Source organism: Heliconius melpomene, chromosome 16, assembly GCF_056956725.1.
Source record: "Heliconius melpomene rosina isolate 202511_hmr_F chromosome 16, ASM5695672v1, whole genome shotgun sequence".
Taxonomy (NCBI): domain Eukaryota; kingdom Metazoa; phylum Arthropoda; class Insecta; order Lepidoptera; family Nymphalidae; genus Heliconius; species Heliconius melpomene.
Genome location: NC_140404.1, coordinates 3,343,720 through 3,364,251, shown reverse-complemented (window position 1 = coordinate 3,364,251; position 20,532 = coordinate 3,343,720). Strand labels below are relative to the sequence as shown.

The 20,532-nt window shown below is 30.6% G+C and overlaps 2 protein-coding genes and 1 long non-coding RNA gene across 3 annotated transcripts in view; all 3 read right to left on the bottom strand.

Moving 5' to 3' along the window:
• The window catches only part of LOC146530705 (uncharacterized), a 28,818-nt gene extending 15,078 nt beyond the window's left edge, over positions 1-13,740 (bottom strand). The window contains exon 1 of the mRNA XM_085198963.1: positions 13,649-13,740. The gene's annotated coding sequence lies outside the window, so the exon portion shown is untranslated. The remainder of the gene's footprint in view (positions 1-13,648) is intronic.
• Positions 13,741-16,155: 2,415 nt separating this feature from the next.
• On the bottom strand, positions 16,156-19,819 carry LOC146530703 (heme transporter hrg1-A-like). Its single transcript, XM_085198962.1, has 3 exons — positions 19,505-19,819; positions 17,083-17,256; positions 16,156-16,999 (listed from the first exon to the last, which is right to left on the bottom strand). The coding sequence occupies exons 1-3, from the start codon at positions 19,626-19,628 to the stop codon at positions 16,842-16,844; spliced, it is 456 nt and encodes a 151-aa protein (XP_085055088.1). The 5' UTR covers positions 19,629-19,819; the 3' UTR covers positions 16,156-16,841.
• LOC146530704 (uncharacterized) lies at positions 18,418-19,208 on the bottom strand. Its single transcript, XR_014878839.1, has 2 exons — positions 18,750-19,208; positions 18,418-18,717 (listed from the first exon to the last, which is right to left on the bottom strand). It is a non-coding gene; the product is annotated as an uncharacterized LOC146530704 (long non-coding RNA).
• Positions 19,820-20,532: the final 713 nt, after the last annotated feature.

Below are 20,532 nucleotides of genomic sequence, written 5' to 3'. Positions count from 1 at the left end.
GTTATTAATGCCGATAAAATGTGTAAATTTTTAAAAACGAAAACTAAATGTTTTAACTCAAATAAAATATAGCAAATCCTATTAAATATATTCCAATAAATTACAATACGTAACTATATTTAAGAATATTATGATATGAAAAAACAGCTCTACTTTTTAAAATTGCGTAAGAGAAACCGGCCGCATATTTTTAGTTTTACCTAGAATAAGAATATAACATACATTTGAAATTAAATAAAAAAATAAGCTTAGATCTTTATCATATTTCACGTATTAGGTAAATTCTTCAAATAAATTAAAATTTTATTTCTTCGCAATTAATATAATAATAACAATTTACTACGTACCCTAGAACTTCGATAAAAACGTCCATATTCTTTTTCTGTTTTTAATATTTTTTTAGCCGTTTCTCGCACACAGCAGGATAGGCAGAGGGAACCTAGTATTAAAACACTCCGTGTTCCCCATTATTAGTTTAAAAAGGAACAGAAGTAGTTTCTGTGACATAAATTTAAAATATGCCGTAGCAATCATTTCTATACTTTTAATAAAAAAAAAAATATAATGAACTATCAATCGTTGAACGGGTTTTTAGTTTAACCGTTAACGCAAACCATATACTAAAGACTAATATTACGTTTTAAATTTGAATCTTTAAAGTCATCAACGGACCGAAACGGATTTTGAAGGAAGTATAACCGTTTATTAAAGTTATGTTGTAATACAAAACATATTTTGGCAATGATATACTAAGCAGAAATGTTTATAATTATTTGGCGTTGTTTTTACGTGTAATGAATATTTATTTTTACTTCACCTATTTTTAATTTTAAGTTTTAAGAATTACCGAACGATTTTTTATTTTTTTTAATTAGTTTTGAAATTGAATTTTATCAAAGTATAACAATTTTAGATTTGTTGTAGCATTTAACACTTCTGTTTCTCACTTTTCACCGTATTTAAAAAAAAGGTATTTTAATATATGTGCACCTGTGATACCTAAGTAAAGTAATGTAACAAGACAAGATTATACAAATTGTATACTAAAATTATTCATATAGATTTTAAGATTTTTTTTCTAGTTTTGGTTTCTGTCCAAAACAGATATCCGATGCAGGAAATCTAGCTTTTACGTTAAATAGTCTTAATAAGCGTCGTCAGCCATTTTCTCATCCAGACAGATATTAATATTAATACATAAAATATGATAAGACTGCTCGTAGTCGTAACTGTAGATTGCGGTAGTGAAACCTCATTAATGTCACAATACGGAATATAACCTTAATACCTTCAGATAATTCGTATTTATACGTATATTTTTTAATAAGGCTATTAACGCGATAGATTGTGAGTTCGATTACCACTCGAGGAAGCAAAGTGCGGCGTTGAGTTCCGCCGCTCAATGAAAAACGGGGTGTTTTAACACTAGGTTCCCTCTGCCTACCGCGGTGTGTGCGGGATACAGCGTGAAACTAAAAAAATAGAGCACATCTAGTAGTAAGACAATTTGTTCCTCATGTACCGCCCATGAGAAGTTGCATAATGAATAGCGGAACTCAGCGCCGCGTTTGTCTTTATATTTGTTTAATACCAGAGTGGGAATCGCACTCATAACCGAAGTATTTACAGTCATTGCATTGCCACTACGCTACTACAGCCTCATCGGAGAGTGGAGTGCTTTACATAAACTGCTTCAAATGATAAGGGTGACGGTTATCTCTAATAAATAATGCCCTGCAACGTTATACAGCGTGTGCAAAATTGCTTTTGTCACTTGGTCATATAAATCACAATTTCCTTGGAAGTGGAACAGTCAGGTTTCCAGGCTAATGTTTGACGGCGAAATAGGGTTACAATAAGGTTGTGGTTCTAGGGAACTTTCTGCAGCTAAAACATGACTATGCTGTAAAATAATATTTAACTTTTTAAAGAGTAATTCTTTACTTAGAAAAGACAATTACTATAGAAAACGTATGACGATTTGAACATCTTGGAAACCGTCCAAGATGAGCGAGTTCAAATCCGGTATGTTCAAATTATTAAAAAATAAATGTAAATTATTTATGTTATTGTTATCACCAGTACATTTAAAATCATTAATCCATTCAAATTAAATTATTCTTATCTACTAAATAAAAAAATATATTTAAAAACTAGCTCACGTCTCATTTTAAACGGACCGCGGTCCCGCTACAGCGTATAATTATCGAATTCCATACCCTTATCACGTAACAATGAGAACAATTACTAACATTTCAATAAAACTAAAAGGAGACTTTATTAACAGATCACAAGGTTCAAAATTGAGGATCATCCAGGTAAGATATAAGAAAATGTGGAACGGGATCTATCAGTATGGTTTCCTCGTGACGACCCCCTGTGCCTGTGACCTACAGAACCTTGACTTTTAGTTTCGTGAAAGTCGAGAAAGGTTGTAATTAGATTATATTTTCATAGATAGATAGATAGATAGATATAATGAGGTGTCCTTTTAATGTCAAGGTGGAAATGTTGAATGGATTTTGGTATATTGTTCGTCGTTATAATTGTGAACAATAGAAAGTCGGTGCTTTTCTTCATTATTTATATAATTTGTTATATTGTCTGATTTTTTTTTATTTCTCATAGTAATTATAATATTTTAGAGCATTTTACATATGGTTTTATGTATAATTTTTTTTAACAGGAAAAAACTATAAAAATATAACAAACTATACATGGATTTTTTCAATTTCACGTTTTTTCACGCATAACAGAGTAGGCAGAAACTTAATATAAAGACTCACTTACCCCCTTACTTCCGGGATATTGCGTGTTGAGTGGCGGAACTCAACGCCGTGCCTTGTCTACGTCGGGATATTATAAAATCGAAATATATTAATGTAATAGGTCTAAAACATATATCATATATATAAAACATATTTTTTAAAATATAAATTCATGAGATAAAAATGTTTTCCACTGAAGCAAACAATTATGCAATCAGAAAAAATCTGAAAATATATAGGTATCTACTTCTCATCGAAGAACTAAGAAACAAGATCTGATTCAGGCCAATATTTGTTTTGGTTGCGTGAGAAACATCTCCATGGGGTCACGGTCCTACAGGTAGTTTGTTTATTCAAGAAACGCCATTCTTGAATTAAGTACCGTACTTACGTTTATACTCATCTGTTGACAATAACACGTAAGTGCTAATTTAGTGATTATTATATGCTTATTTATTTTATTTATAAAAAAAAACCATGCCTAATGGATATTTCAAACATAAAATTTTCATATATGTATCATTTTGTTTGAGATTTTCTGATCTGCCCAATTTATGAGACATCTTGTGTTGTGTGGCGGACCTTAACACCGCAATGCAATGTCTACCAGAGCAGAATGGAAATAAAAATCATTTTTATATACTCGTAATCATTTCCTTATATAAAACAAAGTAAACACAGCAGATAATAGTAATTGGTTAACTTGACCATCTATAAAAACATACAAGTTCTTTAATGTTATGTATATATTAGAAATTATCTTTCTTCTTAGACATACCCATCTCTGTAACCACACACGATTATTAATATTAGTAAAAATAGTAAGCTGTTACAACAATTTACCATAAAAATCTATAATAAAAAATGGCTAACTGGCATATTATATGCCATAACCATAACTAACTGTGAAGCAGAAAAATTAACGACAAGCATAATAAACAACCATATCAAAAGTACATCAAAAAATATCCAAAGAACGTGTCTGGCATACCAGAGACATCTTCATACAAAATCGAATACAAGATGACGTTCATTTGATAATGAAGTCATAACACCGGTAAAGTTCACCGGACCCTTTTCTAGGGCATAGCTCACCGTTAGCTGACCGTGACCGTTCAGAAAGATGACTTGCTGTTCACACTGCAGTCCATTACCAGTATTGCTTAAGAACTTGCCACTGGAATCCAATCTTTATTACGTAAGAAACACTAAGCCACCTGACATATTACATGTGATCGTCATTTTATAAAACCCTGAACCTGATGTAGGTCAGGCTCAGGCATTCCGTTAGATTAACTTGATGTCTATAAGTAAACATCATGGCATATATGTCTTTGGAAACAAGAAATGTCAGTCAATGCTGTTGAATTAGATCACTCTTATAAATAGATAAATCTCAATTTTGTATTTTAATAAACTTTGTTTTGTGTCATATAAATTTCAATTGAAAAAGTGAAAGCTAATATTGATGTTATTTGTGTATATATTGTTTTGAAAGATTTGGGTATTATTGAATTCAGTATACAATAATTACCAATTTTGAAGTATTGTGCCAGCGAAAGCAATTTACAAAAGTAAGTAAGTAATAATTATTTTGACAATGATATTAATTAAGTATTTTTTAAGATAATATTTGTCTACATTAAAAGTAGAGTTATAAATAAATACATTTATTATCTAGGTTCTGGAAGAATAGCTTATTAGCTATATTATCGACAACACCTAGTATTTCGACGCCCATTGTTGGTCGTAGGCCTCCTAGAGAGATCCTAGAATAAGTTTGGCGTTTGTCTCATCCAAGGGCTCCATTGGTTTTGACCAAATCGTCCAGATCGTCTTCTACAATTTAATAAAAACGTAATTCGTAAAGGTACTTAAAGAACGGTTTTCCATTTATACATCTATTACAACATGAGGTAAATACTAACAATCGAATTCGTCGACTTAAGTACTTACACACCTTAGAAACAAAGGCGTCAATCAACCTAAGTGTAAGTCTCGATTTTATAGATAAAAGTACATTTATTTACAGTTAACTAGACTATAAGATAACATATAATTTCCTACAAACGAGAAAGGAGCGTTTATTGCAATTCGCAAATCATACGCTAGCCGGGCCCGAGGGAATTTACCGTTATTCTGGTAAAACATGGGTAAAATACGTGGGCCCTCTGACGTTCACTTAGCTTTTGGAAACGGTAGCACGATTAAATATAACGTTTATTCGAATTATTAGGAATTATTTTGTTCGTTTTACATTTTATCAGCAGATTAGAGGGGTGGGTAGAGAGAAAAGAGCGACCTCTTTCGCCTTGTCCACTACCATCAATCTCTTTCTTTATTCCTTCCATACACCCCTCCAACTACAATAGGCACTTTTATTGTAGAAATATTAATAAAATTATATTTTCGTGACAAATTATTCTTATTTTTTTTATATTTCTTCTGTTTTTTTTTAATCTAAAACAATTTCGAAAAGGAACCAGGGACATTAGATACAGAAATGCTTTAGTACTATCTGTATCATTAATAACATAATAAATAGTGCTAAGACAACAGTTCCGTTAGGGCCCTACAATAATGGTCACGAAGGTTCAACTTACAACGTTAACCGCCATTTATAGAATCTTAATCATGTGATTACAATTGTAATATAAAAAATATTTCTATAATAGAATTTATAAAATATTGACAAGATTATTTTATCAGAGTATGAATTCTTCTCCAAATTTAGTGAGAACTATGCTTGGCGTTCAAACATGCAAAATAATATGATATCGTTGAATGGAAGAAAGAGCCCTGAAAGTGATAGATAAAAAACTTCCTATCTGTATATATTACAAAATATAAGAAACACGTTAATATAAAAAATACATTAAAAAATCACTTATAAAAACTTTCCAAAAAAACACAATTTACAAAGAAATAACCAATCTAGATTTTCCATTTAATTTCATAAACGCTCGCGCCGGTATCAATCAAGGACGTTTAATTTAAGTATTTAATATTATTAAACTAAATATCTTAAGTTCAATGGGGCCGTTAAACTTCTCGCGATACTAGCGGAAGTGCAAGGCCTAGCTCGCAGTCAAGTGCAATCAACCTGAACCTCATTGTTCTACAGATAAACTGTTATTGAGAATTCTCTACCTCCTACGAAGACTAGACTACACGAATAAATGCATCTTTTGTCTATTTGTTATTTATTCTGTGTTAGGACAGTTATATATAAATGTATACTTAATAGAATGGTAATAATTAAAATGTAATTTTAATATTTTTTGTGTTAATAAATATTGATAATATTCGCCAAAAGATTTTTCAAAAGAAAAAAATAGCAACAGAGCTGACATTTCTTCGTCCCGGTGTTGATACACAGTTCGAGACAGCGTTGAGTTGCGCGATTTATTAACACGCAATGTGAGCGGAGTATCTTAACACTAGGTTCCCTCTGCCTATCCTGTTGCGTGCAGGATACAAAGTGAAATAATTATTTATATTACTAATACAAACTGACTTAAATTTTATTTAAGAACAGAATTTACTGCACTTACCTGAACATTTAATATAAAATTTATTTAGGATTCGTAAAAAAATTTAAAAAAAGCAATGTAAAAGCTTCCTTACAAATGTTTGAGAAAGGTGCAGGTGGATATTCAGTGTAGGTCCAGTTTCGATTTAGTATTCGTTGGATGCACGAACTAGATAGTAAGTAGTAAATAAATTGGAAAATTTATAGCGCTTTAGTCCACAGTAATTATGGCTATCGGCATGTGCAGCCTGAGAATAGGTTTGGGTGCTTATGTATTAACGTCATCATTTCGCGGTTTTAAGTGCAGGTTCGATTAGGAACTTAAGAATAACTAACTTAATCTATGCATTTTTGTATTCAATAGGACCTATGCATGTATTCTTCATGTATTCCTATGTATTTTCAATTTAGTTATCTCTAAGGTATAAAAAAAAATAATATAGAGAAATTATTTACCGAGTTAAACTTAGATGTGTTATGATATTTGTGAAGCGATCTAGTTCTAATTAGCAAACAGGCTTTAGTTAGATTAAAATCTTGTCTGTCTATACATATGTTGATTGAGTATATGCAATAAAAATTGTGCTAGCGTAGCTATCTTCTATACTATATTAAACATATAATATGTAGGTACTACAGAAAGCCGGTAAAATTGTCGAAAAGAAAATGGGTTATTTATTTATTTAAATATAAAAATTGACAAGTTTCGATCACCATTTATTATTATAAGAAAAGTTAATTGTTGTTAATTTTTATTTTGGAGACAAGCACCAACTTTGATATAAGCCAGTTCCATCTCAATGACAACTACAAAAATGTATATAGAATATAAATTATATACAAAAAGATATAGAATATGTAACAAACGTACAAAGCTTCTAATACAACATAAAAGCTCTAGTTGTTGCATACCAGCCGCCGCCATGGTTCCGCAGTAAATGGGGCACCGTTAGGTACTGTAATGGCATTCTGAACACTGCTGTTTTTGCACCAGCTCAGAATACCAGAATTATATTATGTAACGTAAAATATGCATTCCTTTATAATGTGGAATGAGGAGGATGGTAATCTAGTTTTACGTTTTTATCCGACTGCTTGACGCAAAGGAGGGTAGTGTGTTTATCACTCTATGTATGTTTGTATTTGTGTTAACAAAAATAAAGGAGACTGCTAATTAACAATTATAAATAAGACTAGTCTAAATTTCTCCGATCAAGATGAATTGAAAAAAGGAAATTCCTTTACATTATATACTTATTTATGTAATGATTATATTATGTAACTCAAGAATTAATAAATACATAAGTAATAAATTTAATAAAATTGACTAAATAAAATATTTAATTTGCTTCCATTGATACCTCTGTCATCAAAGAACGGCGTTGAACGCCACTCTAAAATGAACGGAAAGTGGAGAATGGAGGGTTCTTATACTATTTTCTCTCTGCATTACCCACTAAATGCAAGAGATGCAAAAAGCTAACAAAATAAGATAAGTATCAGTTTGCATGCAATACCTATTAATTATCTTATCAACAATTGTAAATAAAACGCCAACAGACCTCTTGTCCTATAACCTCGTTCCCTTTGAAGTAAAATGATAAGTATAAACTATTGTAACTGTTACTATCAATAAATAATTACTTCGAAACTCACGCGACTATTTAGAGTCAATTATATTCTATAAAGAATGAATCAATCTGTTCTTTTTTATTATTTTATGTGTGTCTTTTTATTATTTGTTTGGAGTCCGAAACGGTGAAGATTTTACAGTTAACCAATAGTAATATATAGAAATTTTGATTTTTTTTGGTTATATTATTTTCAATTTCACGTTCGGGATGTACCGTAAATTGCTCATATAGAGATTTTAATTGAAGTTTTTTAAATTACATGTAATAAAAGTGATTTATTTGCACTTATACTTGATTTATTTACTAAATTAGTTTATATATTATTCAATTGTGAAAGCCATGATTGGCCAGTCGTGGTGCATTCCCCTTTGAAAAATTAAACATTTAATATTTTCATTTTCTCGCTCTAGTAACCAGGCAAAACGCTACATTAAACTCCGCCACTCAACACGCAATACCTGATGCTAGAATTCGGAAAATGGTAAACGGAAGTGTCTTAATGGGAATGAAGTGTCTTATTACTATGTTCCCAGGTTTCCTCTACCTACCCTGCTATGTGCGGGATACAGCATAAAGCTAATATAAATATATCTCCTTTCTCTATTATATAGTTATATGAAAATGAAGGGATTGAAATATCTAATATCTACTAAAACAAGATCTTAGATATCAAGTTCTTAGATAGTTTTTCTCGCAGCATACCTTCACTTAATTCGCTCGTAGCATTACATGCATGTAACGCATGCATGCCGTAAGTAAATCTTATTGAAAGGAAATGCAGATGCGATGCGAGTGATGCGCTCTGACGCACGCTTTCATCTCTTACGCAACGAAGGCGGATAAACTAAAGAGTGTAACGTTAAACTAGTGTTTACTTTGCTTTACCATAAATAATGTTTGTGCCAATTAATATCATAATTATATATCAGCTTCACGCTGTATCCCGCACACAACAGGTAGAGGGAACCTAGTGGCGGAACCTAACGCCGCGCTTAACCTCGATACCAGAGCGATGACATTAAAATGTAAATTCAAATAATTTAAACTTGACTTTAAGATGATCAAAAGTGTGCATGTCTACACCATCACTACTAAATCTGGTTGCGTAATTTGCGTAAACCCAATAACAAAAGTGTTCCAATAATTGGTGTTTTTTTTGCAAAAAAAGTCACGTAAGTGAAGATTTAAATTCAAGTTGTAATCTAGAAAGTGTCTAAATCGATGTACAAATAAATGTTACATGTTTCCGAATGTTATGTGGAATATATAAATGAGAAAATTAGAGTTAAACTTTTTCGAATAGGTACATTTAATTTGCCTTTATTAAATTAAGTATATCAAAAAATTAAGGCAGTCGTGGTGCAGTCTTGTTGGACACAAGGGTGTGACCACGGGCGTAGGTATAGGATGGGTCTGGGTGTACCGTGCCCACTCTAGAATAAGACGTGCCCACCCCATAAATTTTAGTAGGAAAACAATTGCTCCGAAAAATGTAAAAAAACAACATTTACACGTATTCAATATAGCTAAAGTCCAGTCCCGCCCAGAAAATATCTCTAGATACGCCCATGGATGTGACCGTAATGCGATGGTTATGGGTTCAATCCTCACCGGGGGAATGAATTAATATTTATGAATGTGTTTATTTCTTCCCTCTAGCACTAAGGGTGAAGCCCGGCGTTTATTTCCGCCACTCAACATGCAATGCCTCGAAAAATACGACGAAATGTGGGGTAAAGCTTAACAAAAATAATAAAAAATGTTTTTTTGAATTATTTGGTAATCTTTTGAACTCATTCGCCAAAAGACCGTGAAGCCTAAATGTTATTATCATTCAGATAAAATATGCTTAACAGAAGGACAACTTAGCAACCTCATTAGAATGCATGGCCAAGCATTGCAGTAATGTCTTCTTTTAAAAAATTCGAGATGTCAGTTAAAATATTACAAAATTAAGGCTTTACAAATCAACCTTAAAATATATGAATATAGGTAAACATATTTTTACATAATAGTACATAGAGAATAGTGGATACGTAGATATTTCTAGGAGATAGATAAATCTAGATAAATAACAAGAAGCCAGAACCTGAAAATCGGTGAAAAGTAAAAAAATTGCTAAATGCTCTTTGTTTCAAACCCATATACAAGTTTAAATATTGTATTTTTTTAAATCCGACACGGGCGCTTTTATATGAATTTCTTAGCCAATACATACATCGAAGGTCTCTAGGATTCACACCAGGTAAGTTTATAGGCACGTATTACTTTACTAGTTTTCCTTTCAATGTATTGTCAAATGTTACTTAAGAACATTAGTTAAAGTCAACTCTGACACGTAACGCCAATTTTTCTTAACTCGCCTTTGTTAAGTTTAATGCATTCTCATTTAAAACACGCACTGTATAATAAATGTGTTTTAAATAGTATATTTATTACCTGTGGAATTTAGTTCTCAATTATCAGTTGTTCCCAGATCAAAGCAAGTAATGAGCAGGTACAAGTGTGTGAATATAAACGCGACTGGTTGTGGGTTCGATTCCCATTGGAGACAATGAAATAATTATTTAAAATTATATTTTAATTTCTTCGCTCTGGTGTAGAGGCACAACGCGGCGTTGGTTACTGCCACTCAACACACAATACCTTCTTCATTCAGCGAAAAATGAAGAAGGGAATATCTTAACACTAGGTTCCCTCTGGCTACCCTACAGCGTGAAGTTGATTTTTTTATCAAGTATATTTAGACTTCATGGTACATTAAGAACTGTCGGTCTCAACCTATTTTTAACATTTTAAATACGCAGGAGATTTTGCAACAACACACAATGTAAGATGTTCTACAATAGGGATCGATAATAGGCAAAGTGAGACCGGATATTCTGCAAGCCATCGCACACTCGACTACTACATGTTTTAACCTCAATTTAATAATGCAATTCAGTTTTAATTAAGTAATTGTAATATTGAAAACACTTTAGAAAGCTAATATTTCAAACTAAAATTTTAAACTAAAAATGTACATTTTGGCAATGAAAAAATAAGCAAAATAATTTATATTTGTATGTTAAACAATATTTATAAAAAATTACATATGACAAAGATGATAGACAGAATTTCGTAAAAACTTCGCAAATATTTTTGGGTGTAGATATGAATTTTGGTACAATATCAGAAATAGAAAGATGAAATGTTTGTAAAAGTACTTATAATTTACAATTTATCAAAGTTATCGAGGTGAAAAAAATAAAATTATAGACAAAAGAAATACAAATGCACCTTCCAATGATTAACAGAAACCAGTTGTAACAAAAAAAACAGTTTCACACTGTATCCCGCAATAGGGTAGGCAGAGGAAACCTAGTGTTAAAGCACTACGTACCCTATTTTCCAGAAGATAAAATAATAATTATACGGAGTAAATGCTGGAGTAATGCTGATATATAGTCTTGTAATTGTTGATAAATGTAGAGCAAAGCTCAAACTACTAGCATTTGACACAATAAAAACTATATAAGTTCACCATATAACTGAATTAAATACAATTACGCAATGTTCCTTACAAAAATAAATATAAATCGAATAATGTTTATAAAACGGAATATTACAGCTAACTTTATGGAGAACTATATAAAATTCGTAATTAAGAGAATCCATCCAATCAGAACCGCGATGAGATATGTGAAGCTATAAAATTTTAACAGCATAAGTGGTTGTATGTCGTTAGCTATACTTGTTAGTTTAAGATAGATATCACTGATGCACCTGTGGCTGCCCACCGCCAATTACAGTAGATGCAAGGCAAATTGCACATTTAATTTACGTTTTATGTGCTCTATTCTGGTAATTTCCGTTTTGCGTGTTTTTCTGTTTTTATTATAAACAATTTTTGTACAATTGGGTTTAACAACGAAAATATTATACTTACGAGAACGAGAAGAAGAATATATTATTTAAGTTATTTAATTAATGGTGGTTTGAACCTGACGGATAGTTTTTTTGACATTAAATTTCTCCTCAGAAATATTTCATAGTCTGGACAAAGGTTTTGGTGCTTACGCTTCACTTGTTTATTTTCACGCATCTTTTCTTTTAATTTTATTTAACCAGTCAGTACTGTAGTATGAAAAGATTATGTAAAAAGTAAAAGAAAGGGAAGGTATAGTGATATAAAATTATTACCTAGCTATTATATGGGATAAATAAATGCGCAAAAAGAAATAAAAACATAATATTAATTTTGTAATAAAAATGGTAAATTCGATAATAGCTGTACAGACTACAGCTTAATAATTCCTTTGAATGCCATTTTTATTTTTATTTGGATTGCTATTTTTTATGATATACCATGATGCTGTGAATATAAAGTTATTTAACTCTCCTAGTTCAACAAACCAATATCTAAGTTCAACAAATCCATGAGTAACATAGATAACCAAACACTAAACAGATTACATGCTCCAATGATTTTAGCACTATTATCGTACAAATAAATAACTAGTACTGTCCACAATAAAACGTGACAAAAAGAATTAGAATTTACGAATTAAATCTTATAAATGATTGCTTAACCTTTTTTTAAAGCAAAGACGACTTAAAAAACTGCCACAAGCTACTTGTGACGTCGTAGTCGTAGGTGAAATGTTACTGATTATAAATAATTATTGAGAAGTAATATCAACAAAAAAAAAATATTTTTTTAATACCTTTAGCTAGGTAAGTCTGAATTTTAAGCCTTTGATTCAGCGGAAAATATAGAACGAGTGTCGAGAGAGTAGAGAGTCATACACTAAGTTCTATTCTCCTAAACAGCAAAATTATAAAGATGAATGAAGATGAATATTTACAATTTCATCTACCTACCTACCTTGAATAACAAATGATTCTCAAATGAACCATTAGCTTCCCTCAGCGGAACGGAACGAATCTAATGCTGCCCCATTAGGCGTGCCTAGAGCATAGTCTATTGCTATCAAATACATTATTACAATTGTGAGTTTTTATAATGAAGCCATCGCCCTTCGCCTTTTTTCTGGTGTCCTCCTTGTATCAGTATTAATATGATTGTTATTACCATTCTTCTCATATTCTTGGTGAATTAAAGAATTTTAATTTAAACTTTATCTTGAAATATTTAAAAATTATTAAATTTTTAAGCATTGTTGTTGTTGAGTAATCAGTGAATCCCTTGTCATAAATCATCCTGGTCTCCATTTTTCGTTTATTTAAAGATATAAGTAAAACAAATATAAATTTAATGGAGTATACTTCTAAAAAAAGTACATTTTTATTTAGAGGTACGTAAAAGAGATGAAAAGATGCTGAATCAGATTTCTTATTTAGATGAAACAAACAGATCTCGCAGAATACGGTTTGCAATCTTTACGATTTGTTGTCCAGTTTTAGTTTTATGACATAAAACATGACTTAATAATAGAATAACTTTCGTTTATAATAAAAGTACGCGAATGCGAATTAAATTTCTTCTCGCTTTTCTAATGTATATTTATATTTTGAACTTTTTTGCTCTGGTTACTATTGTACGGTAAGTGCTATCGCTGGGAATCTCAAAAACATTTTTTGTTACGCATTAATTATTGTTAGATTATATTATAATGGAACTGTTATTTTACGTAGTTAAATAATATATCGAAATTTATACAATAGATAAAAGAAGAAAATCAATAAATAAACATTAATTTATAAATTCTTACCCCTACTTTAAAAGTCGCAATATAATCCACATCTACGTTATAATATTTGCAACACAAATTTTCAAAATGTTCATGTCATATACGCGATTTAACCCTTTACACCCGCGCTTATACGAGCGTGAGTTTCACTTTAAAAAAATTCTGGCGCCAAACCATTTACTATTTTGCGAGCGCAACCGACCTCGATCGTCCGTGAGGATGTCTCGATGCGACATGTAAATCGCGGGGTGCGGGCGGGCGATCAGTGTCCTGTGAGACTCAATGGGAGATGTCGGCGTTTTTTGACCCTCGCAGCGTCACGGGTAAGTACTTGTCTCGCATATTATTTGTTCAATAATGTATTATATTATTTAGTAAATTACAAGCTAAATAAACACCAAATAAGTGAGTTATTTTAATTTGATTGATTTCGTTATGATTTCGATACAATTTAATAGTAAAGTTTGTCTGCTACGATCGTGTGGCTTCGGTTGTACATGCATATTAAAAAATTTAAACAACGTAACCGTTATTTGTCGGTTTTGCCTGGATTTAGTCAAAAATACCATTGTTTTTATGACGGAACTTAAATGACGATCAAATATTGCAAATTTTGGGCGATGGCAACCTTTCCGAAATTGAGGATTTTCATGAAGACGACGATGATTTTGCACCGAATGTCATGGGTGACCTCAACGACTTATTCTGTGGCATGGAACCTGAACAAGAACCTGAGCTAGATCCTGAGAGATACGTGGACGTTCCTGCTCCGAATGTAGTTGAGAGGTACAATCAGCACATGGGTGGGGTGGACGTACTCGATGACAGATGGAGTACTATAGAACTTTTATTAAAACTAAAAAATGGACGTTGAAGGTACTCATCCACTTTCTTGATTTGGCCATTATAAACTCTTGGCGGCTGTATCGCAATGATTGTCAAGCAAATAATTTAACCAAGAAAGACATTTTACCCTTGTTGGATTTTCGTTTGAACATAGCTGACGGATTATCGAGTACCCCATCCAGAGAACGCCGAATGTCAAGTGATACTGAATATAATCCACCAATGGAAAATGAGAATCCTATTAGAAGATACTACAGACCGGCAGACAAACCCTCTGATGCAAATAGATATGATGGGTACGATCACTTTCCAGTGTTTGACGAAATAAAAGCTCCAAGAATGTGTCGTCATGAATCTTGTGGCAGTCGCACGAAGATACGATGCGAGAAATGTGATACGACTCTATGTATTGCACGTGGAAAAGACTATTTTAAATCGTATCACCAAAAAAAATAATTTTAATAGTCGTTAACAAATTACAAACTAGTTAAGTTTTGAAAGTTTTTGTTAAAATTTATAAACTTTGTCGTACAAATGTTGATTTAAGGTTTCTATCGTAAGTTTTTTTATATAGACTGACAACAAAATGACTGATTAAAGTACTAAGCTCCTAAATGAATAAAAAAATGTTTTATTAATTATCCAAACACCAAGTTAAACGTTCAATTTACATTACTCTCACGATCTTGAGTTGATCAAGTTGTACCTGAAACTCACTATCGTGAGGGTTAACTCCTGGATTAACTATAAACCAAATTTTTTTTTTACTATTTTTTTTTAACTATTTAGACTATGTAAAAAGCAATAAAAACTATGACATAGAGGATTTCCAAAAAAAATACCTTCGGGTGTAAAGGGTTAAGCGTCCATTTTCCCGCGCAACCGTTTCTACTGTCACCGGTGACGTCTGCCGCGCCGCTCGCACGTCTTAAAACTGAATGATTTTAAAGCCTTAGACCAACCTCCGAGTACGACGGCCAATTTTAACGGGATGCGCAGGCGCATTTAATAATATAATTAACATTTTCTATTTCTTCTACTATTAGGGAAGTCTGGGAAAAATCACCATATCATAACTTATACTTTTTTACTTTAGTTAATTTCATTATTTATATTTTTTTGTCACACAGACGAATATTTCTTAAAAATAATTATACCAATTATTCTTAAAAATAATTATTTTCTAGGTATCTATAATTTCTAGTATGTGAGATTGACCTTCTGACCGATGTGAACATTCAAATTTATTGACTGAATACCAATACATTCGTATGTTTACATTCTTATATTTATAACATGATAAGTTATATTTTGTATACTGATAAAGTAAAATACGTATAATGATTTTAGGTTTGAATCGCACTTAAGACAACCTCAACCACTCACGCATCTTGCGTGGTAAACAGAGCGTAAAAAGATAAATTAATTTATATTCTTTCTGTGTATATGAAAACAATATGTTACACATGTGTCACAGAGATATGGAACCTTAAAAATAACCAAAATCAAAGACCTCTATCTGTTGTACCCTTCTGCTTCGCGTGCAATGCCCCATTTATTAGATTAGTTACTTGGCATAAGCTTTAATAGATAGTGATTAAATATAATTTATTTATATTATTATGTTACTCTTTTATGTGAAAATTTTATGTAATGAAGGTGAAAATTAAAATAAGACCACATTTATAAGAAACAAGTGTATTATAATATTTATCTAATCACAAAATATAGTAGATAGAGTTAATGATAAATAGTAAATAAAATCTTTAGTCTTAACAATAACACTACATTAAAAATATTTAGTATTTCACACAATTACCATACTAACTACAAAATTCAGCAATGCTTAAGTCTTACCCTGATTTTTATTAATATATATGTATTCACACTTATTAGATTATAATTCACTCCTTTACTATCAGAAGGAATAATAATATAAGAAATTCTCTTTAAAGATCAAATATGACCTAATTAAAACCGTCACCGTACATTTCAGTCAAGTATTGAATAATACATAAATCAGGTTATCACATTTACAATTTATAAGAAAATAAAATAATTATAATTTCATTTTACATTAAAAAAATAACAATTTTACTAAGAACACGAAGGTCTTGTCACAAATTGTAAATAAATTTTCAATAATATAATAAAACTAAAACATACCTATAAAGCTAAACAATTCTATAACATAATCAAATAACATTTAAAGATATAACTTGTCTTTATAACATATTGTGAAATACATTCAATAAAATAACTAACTACATAAATAGGGAAATAATTATTTCACATTTGAAATATTTTTAGGTCATGATTCAATTTATAGGATCATAATTTAGAGCAACTACTGTACTAATAAGATATTTTATGTTTCTTCAATATTTGGATTTTCAGAGAATAGCTGATGGTCATTATAGGTACGGAGGTATTTCTTGGTGGTAATATACAAAATAATGCCCCATTTTAGCATCATGAAAGACCAAACCATGCGGATGATTATACTTGTTCTTATTGGTATTATATCTGAGAAATTTCAAATAAATTCATGAATATCAGTGATATAAAAATAAAATATCAAAAATTTACAAGACAAAAGTTTTACTTACCAGCTTTGTAGTAAACTTCTAAGAATATGTAAAATAGTGTTAAAGCAGTTCCAGAGACAAAGCCAACCATGCCAAAATCTCCAAGGTATTGCAGAGCTTTTCTTGAAAAGTTAACATGCAAGGACTTCTTCAAATAGTGACAATGTAACATCAAATTTAATACAGCATGTGTTCCTAAAATAATAACAAATAGTGAGATAAATTCTTTGACTAAGGTAAGTGACGGTAACTTCGTGATAGTACGTGGTTTCGTGAGTTTTGCTTCTGGCAAAAATAATAAGCAATTTAAGTATTATTTACGGAAACTATATATTGGTATATAATCTTTATACTTTCCACTGTCTAAAAACTAAGTAACAATATTTTAATGATAAAATTGAGCGTATAGCGACATTTTAAACGCAGAGTTGGCTACAAACTGCATTGTAACGTGTCTGCGATGCTTGCGACCGTAAGACTAGCGTAAGAATTTCTTAAGGTTGTAGAAAGACAAAGGTAAATTATTCGAATAAAACATTGAATATATGCTTTTTTGTATTCTATAAAAAAACATTTTATTGAAAAAAAAAATAGATGGAAGCATAAAATTCTTTTAAAATTGCAATAAATCGATTCACGAAATAGCAGACATTTTATTTATCAAGTGTCCGCTATTTCGTGTTACTACCGAATTAGGGAAATCTTAGATACTTTTTAATAAATTTATATTTATGTTATAAATAAGATAATTTAAATTTAAAGCTTAAAATCAGTTACTGTATTTATTAAAGTTTCTCGTGATCGAAATTCGGTATATGTTTTGTCCACTTAAATTTCTATATTACTATTTTAAAGGTAACCTGAATTGGTAATTTTAAGCTAAATTCGTATAGGTACTGCCAATGCAATTTTATTTTTTAATCAACCTTTATAATTTATTTTTGCGTATTTTATCGAATATACGTGGTAGTTAATGATTACTTTACATAATGTAAAAAATACTGAATAAACAGAACTGCGGAAGTTACTAAAATCAGTAACACGAAATAAGATCCCATACATTTCATTATTTTCTCTAACTTCGTGACAAATAAATCTACGTAAAATCAGCACATTGACTTCTTTGTCTTTGTTAATAGTGTTTATCTTAGTCTTGTTATAAGTTTAAATAAAGATCTTTTTATTTTTTCAAGAATTTTTCAAGAATATAATATATACCTACTAAACACAAAACGCCGTACAAACTGGTTGCGAAAATATATAGTTCTATAAACTGGCATACCTAGCTTCAAAAAATTTAACTAGAATTTTGAGTTTTTTTATATATTTTTTATAAAAAAAATATATAAAAGTTCAAAAATGTAGTTTTTTTAAAACTGAGCTTATATAATTTGTAAATTATAAAAGTTGGGGCTACTCGTGGCGCAGGAGTACAAAGTGTGACTGTAAAACCGACTGGTTGTGGGTTCGATCCCCACTCCAGGAGATGAAAATAGGAATAGTATAGAAAATAGAAAATATTTATTTAAATTTATATTTCAGGCAAAGCGCAGCGTTGAGTTGTGCCGCTTAACATGCTGTGACTCCGGAATTCCGCAGAAAGTGGGGAACGGAGTGTTTTAAAAACACTAGGTTCCTACCTATCTACCTACCTACCTATCTACCTACCTACCTATCTACCTACCTACCTACCTAGGCCTATCCTGCTGTGTGCGGGATACAGCGTGAAGATGATTTAATTTGATTTGATTTTTTTTATAAAAGTTTTAATGTCGTTAAGCTGATCTACCTATTTTTTTTTATTTACAAATTATTTACAATCAAAACCAATAAAGGTGTTAATTTTTTTTATTATAAAACCTCACTCGCGAGGTAAAAACTTGTGACCCGAAATAGGGGACACAAACTCACGAAGTTAGAAACAAAGCTAAATTTTATCACGAAGTAGGGTTCAAATTAGAGGTCCACAAATAAATTAATATAAAAATTAAGGTTAAGTTAAACCGCATAATTCACACATTAAATTACTGCCAAAAGACCCACTTTGATCACACTAAAATTTGCAAATTCATATAACCTTTAATAATGTATTTATAATAGTTTAAAGTCATGAGAGCCTTAAACTGCCGAACTCCCGTACATTTACCTTATTTCATAATTATGATTCATAATTAGGACTATTTCATTTTACTATGCAATATTTTATATTATAAATACATTGAAGTGAAGTATAAAACATTGAGTCATTGTTTTTATATCCAAAGTAATCAATTTTACAAGGCCATTTCCGCAAAAACTAAAACATTGACTTAGTTTTGCACTTAAATGTATAGTAAAATAGTAAGTTAAAATCCAGTCTTAATTTGCAGTAATAAAAGGGACAATTAAAAATTTATTTACTTTAGCTAATTAAGATGATAGCATTTGAAAGTCATACACTTACCGGATAATAACGCCCACATCCCAGCTTCAATATTTGCGTAAACAATGCAAAAACATACAAATGCTGAAAATCCCAATACCGCTCCGAAAGCGCTTAGCGCTATATGTATTTTAGTACGCAGCATATTATTTTCTTGATGCACTTGAAGATATTGTGTGAAAGTATTCTTTCAACTACTGAATAAAAATTGCATAAACGTTCGCAATGTTTTGTAGTTTTGTACAATAACAAAAACAATTGATAGCCAAAATATTAGGCAGTTAGTACCTTCTAGATAACAAACGGCAAATGATGAATGACATTGAATGTCAATGTTGCCAACTAACTGTGTATTGTGGTTAATATATGTACGGTATTAATTTACATTGTTTTAATTTGTTTAATAATTATAACTACTTTAAAAAATAAAATATTATTGAAATACATGTTCTTTTTATTTTTCTTTATTCACCTATCAAAAAACTGAGCAAGCATGAGTAGGAATAGGAATGAACAAGCTCAGTTCTATGGAGTAGGGCAAAGTAATTACAAAAAACATAACTTTATGTGTGGACTGTGTGCTGGAAATGAAAATCTATTTTATTTAAAAGGATTCAGTCCACCTAAGTATTACCAGCGCATTTCTCATTTGCGATGGAAATCGGGCTTTATATAAAATTAAACTAGGTATAATTAAAAATATTTAAACCTTCAATCAACTTTATTTTATCGTTATTAAGTTCAACTTTTATAAACTACTAAAAATTAACAAAAATTAACATCTTTATACAGAACCTGAAAAGATAAGAGATTTTTTAAAACCTTTAACATTATAATAAGTATACCTACTATAAATTTTGAAATAATATCATAGTAAAATTTGAAATATGAATAATTCACAAATGAAAATATACAAATCCATAAAATTTTATAATTGCTTTTAGAAAATTGGAATTCACCAAATTATAAATAAAAGTAAATTGCATTTACTTTTATTTATAATACTATATAAAAGATCAATTTTTTTGTAAAACCAAATAATATATATA

What these genes read in the sequence shown, in the direction of transcription:
- LOC146530703 (XM_085198962.1), bottom strand. Translation starts at nt 19,628, where the DNA reads ATGCTGCGTACTAAAATACATATAGCGCTAAGCGCTTTCGGAGCGGTA. An exon ending in GATGTGGGCGTTATTATCCG is followed by an intron (nt 17,257 to 19,504) that starts GTAAGTGTATGA and finishes TTATTATTTTAG; the next exon opens with GAACACATGCTGTATTAAAT. An exon ending in AGAAGTTTACTACAAAGCTG is followed by an intron (nt 17,000 to 17,082) that starts GTAAGTAAAACT and finishes GAAATTTCTCAG; the next exon opens with ATATAATACCAATAAGAACA.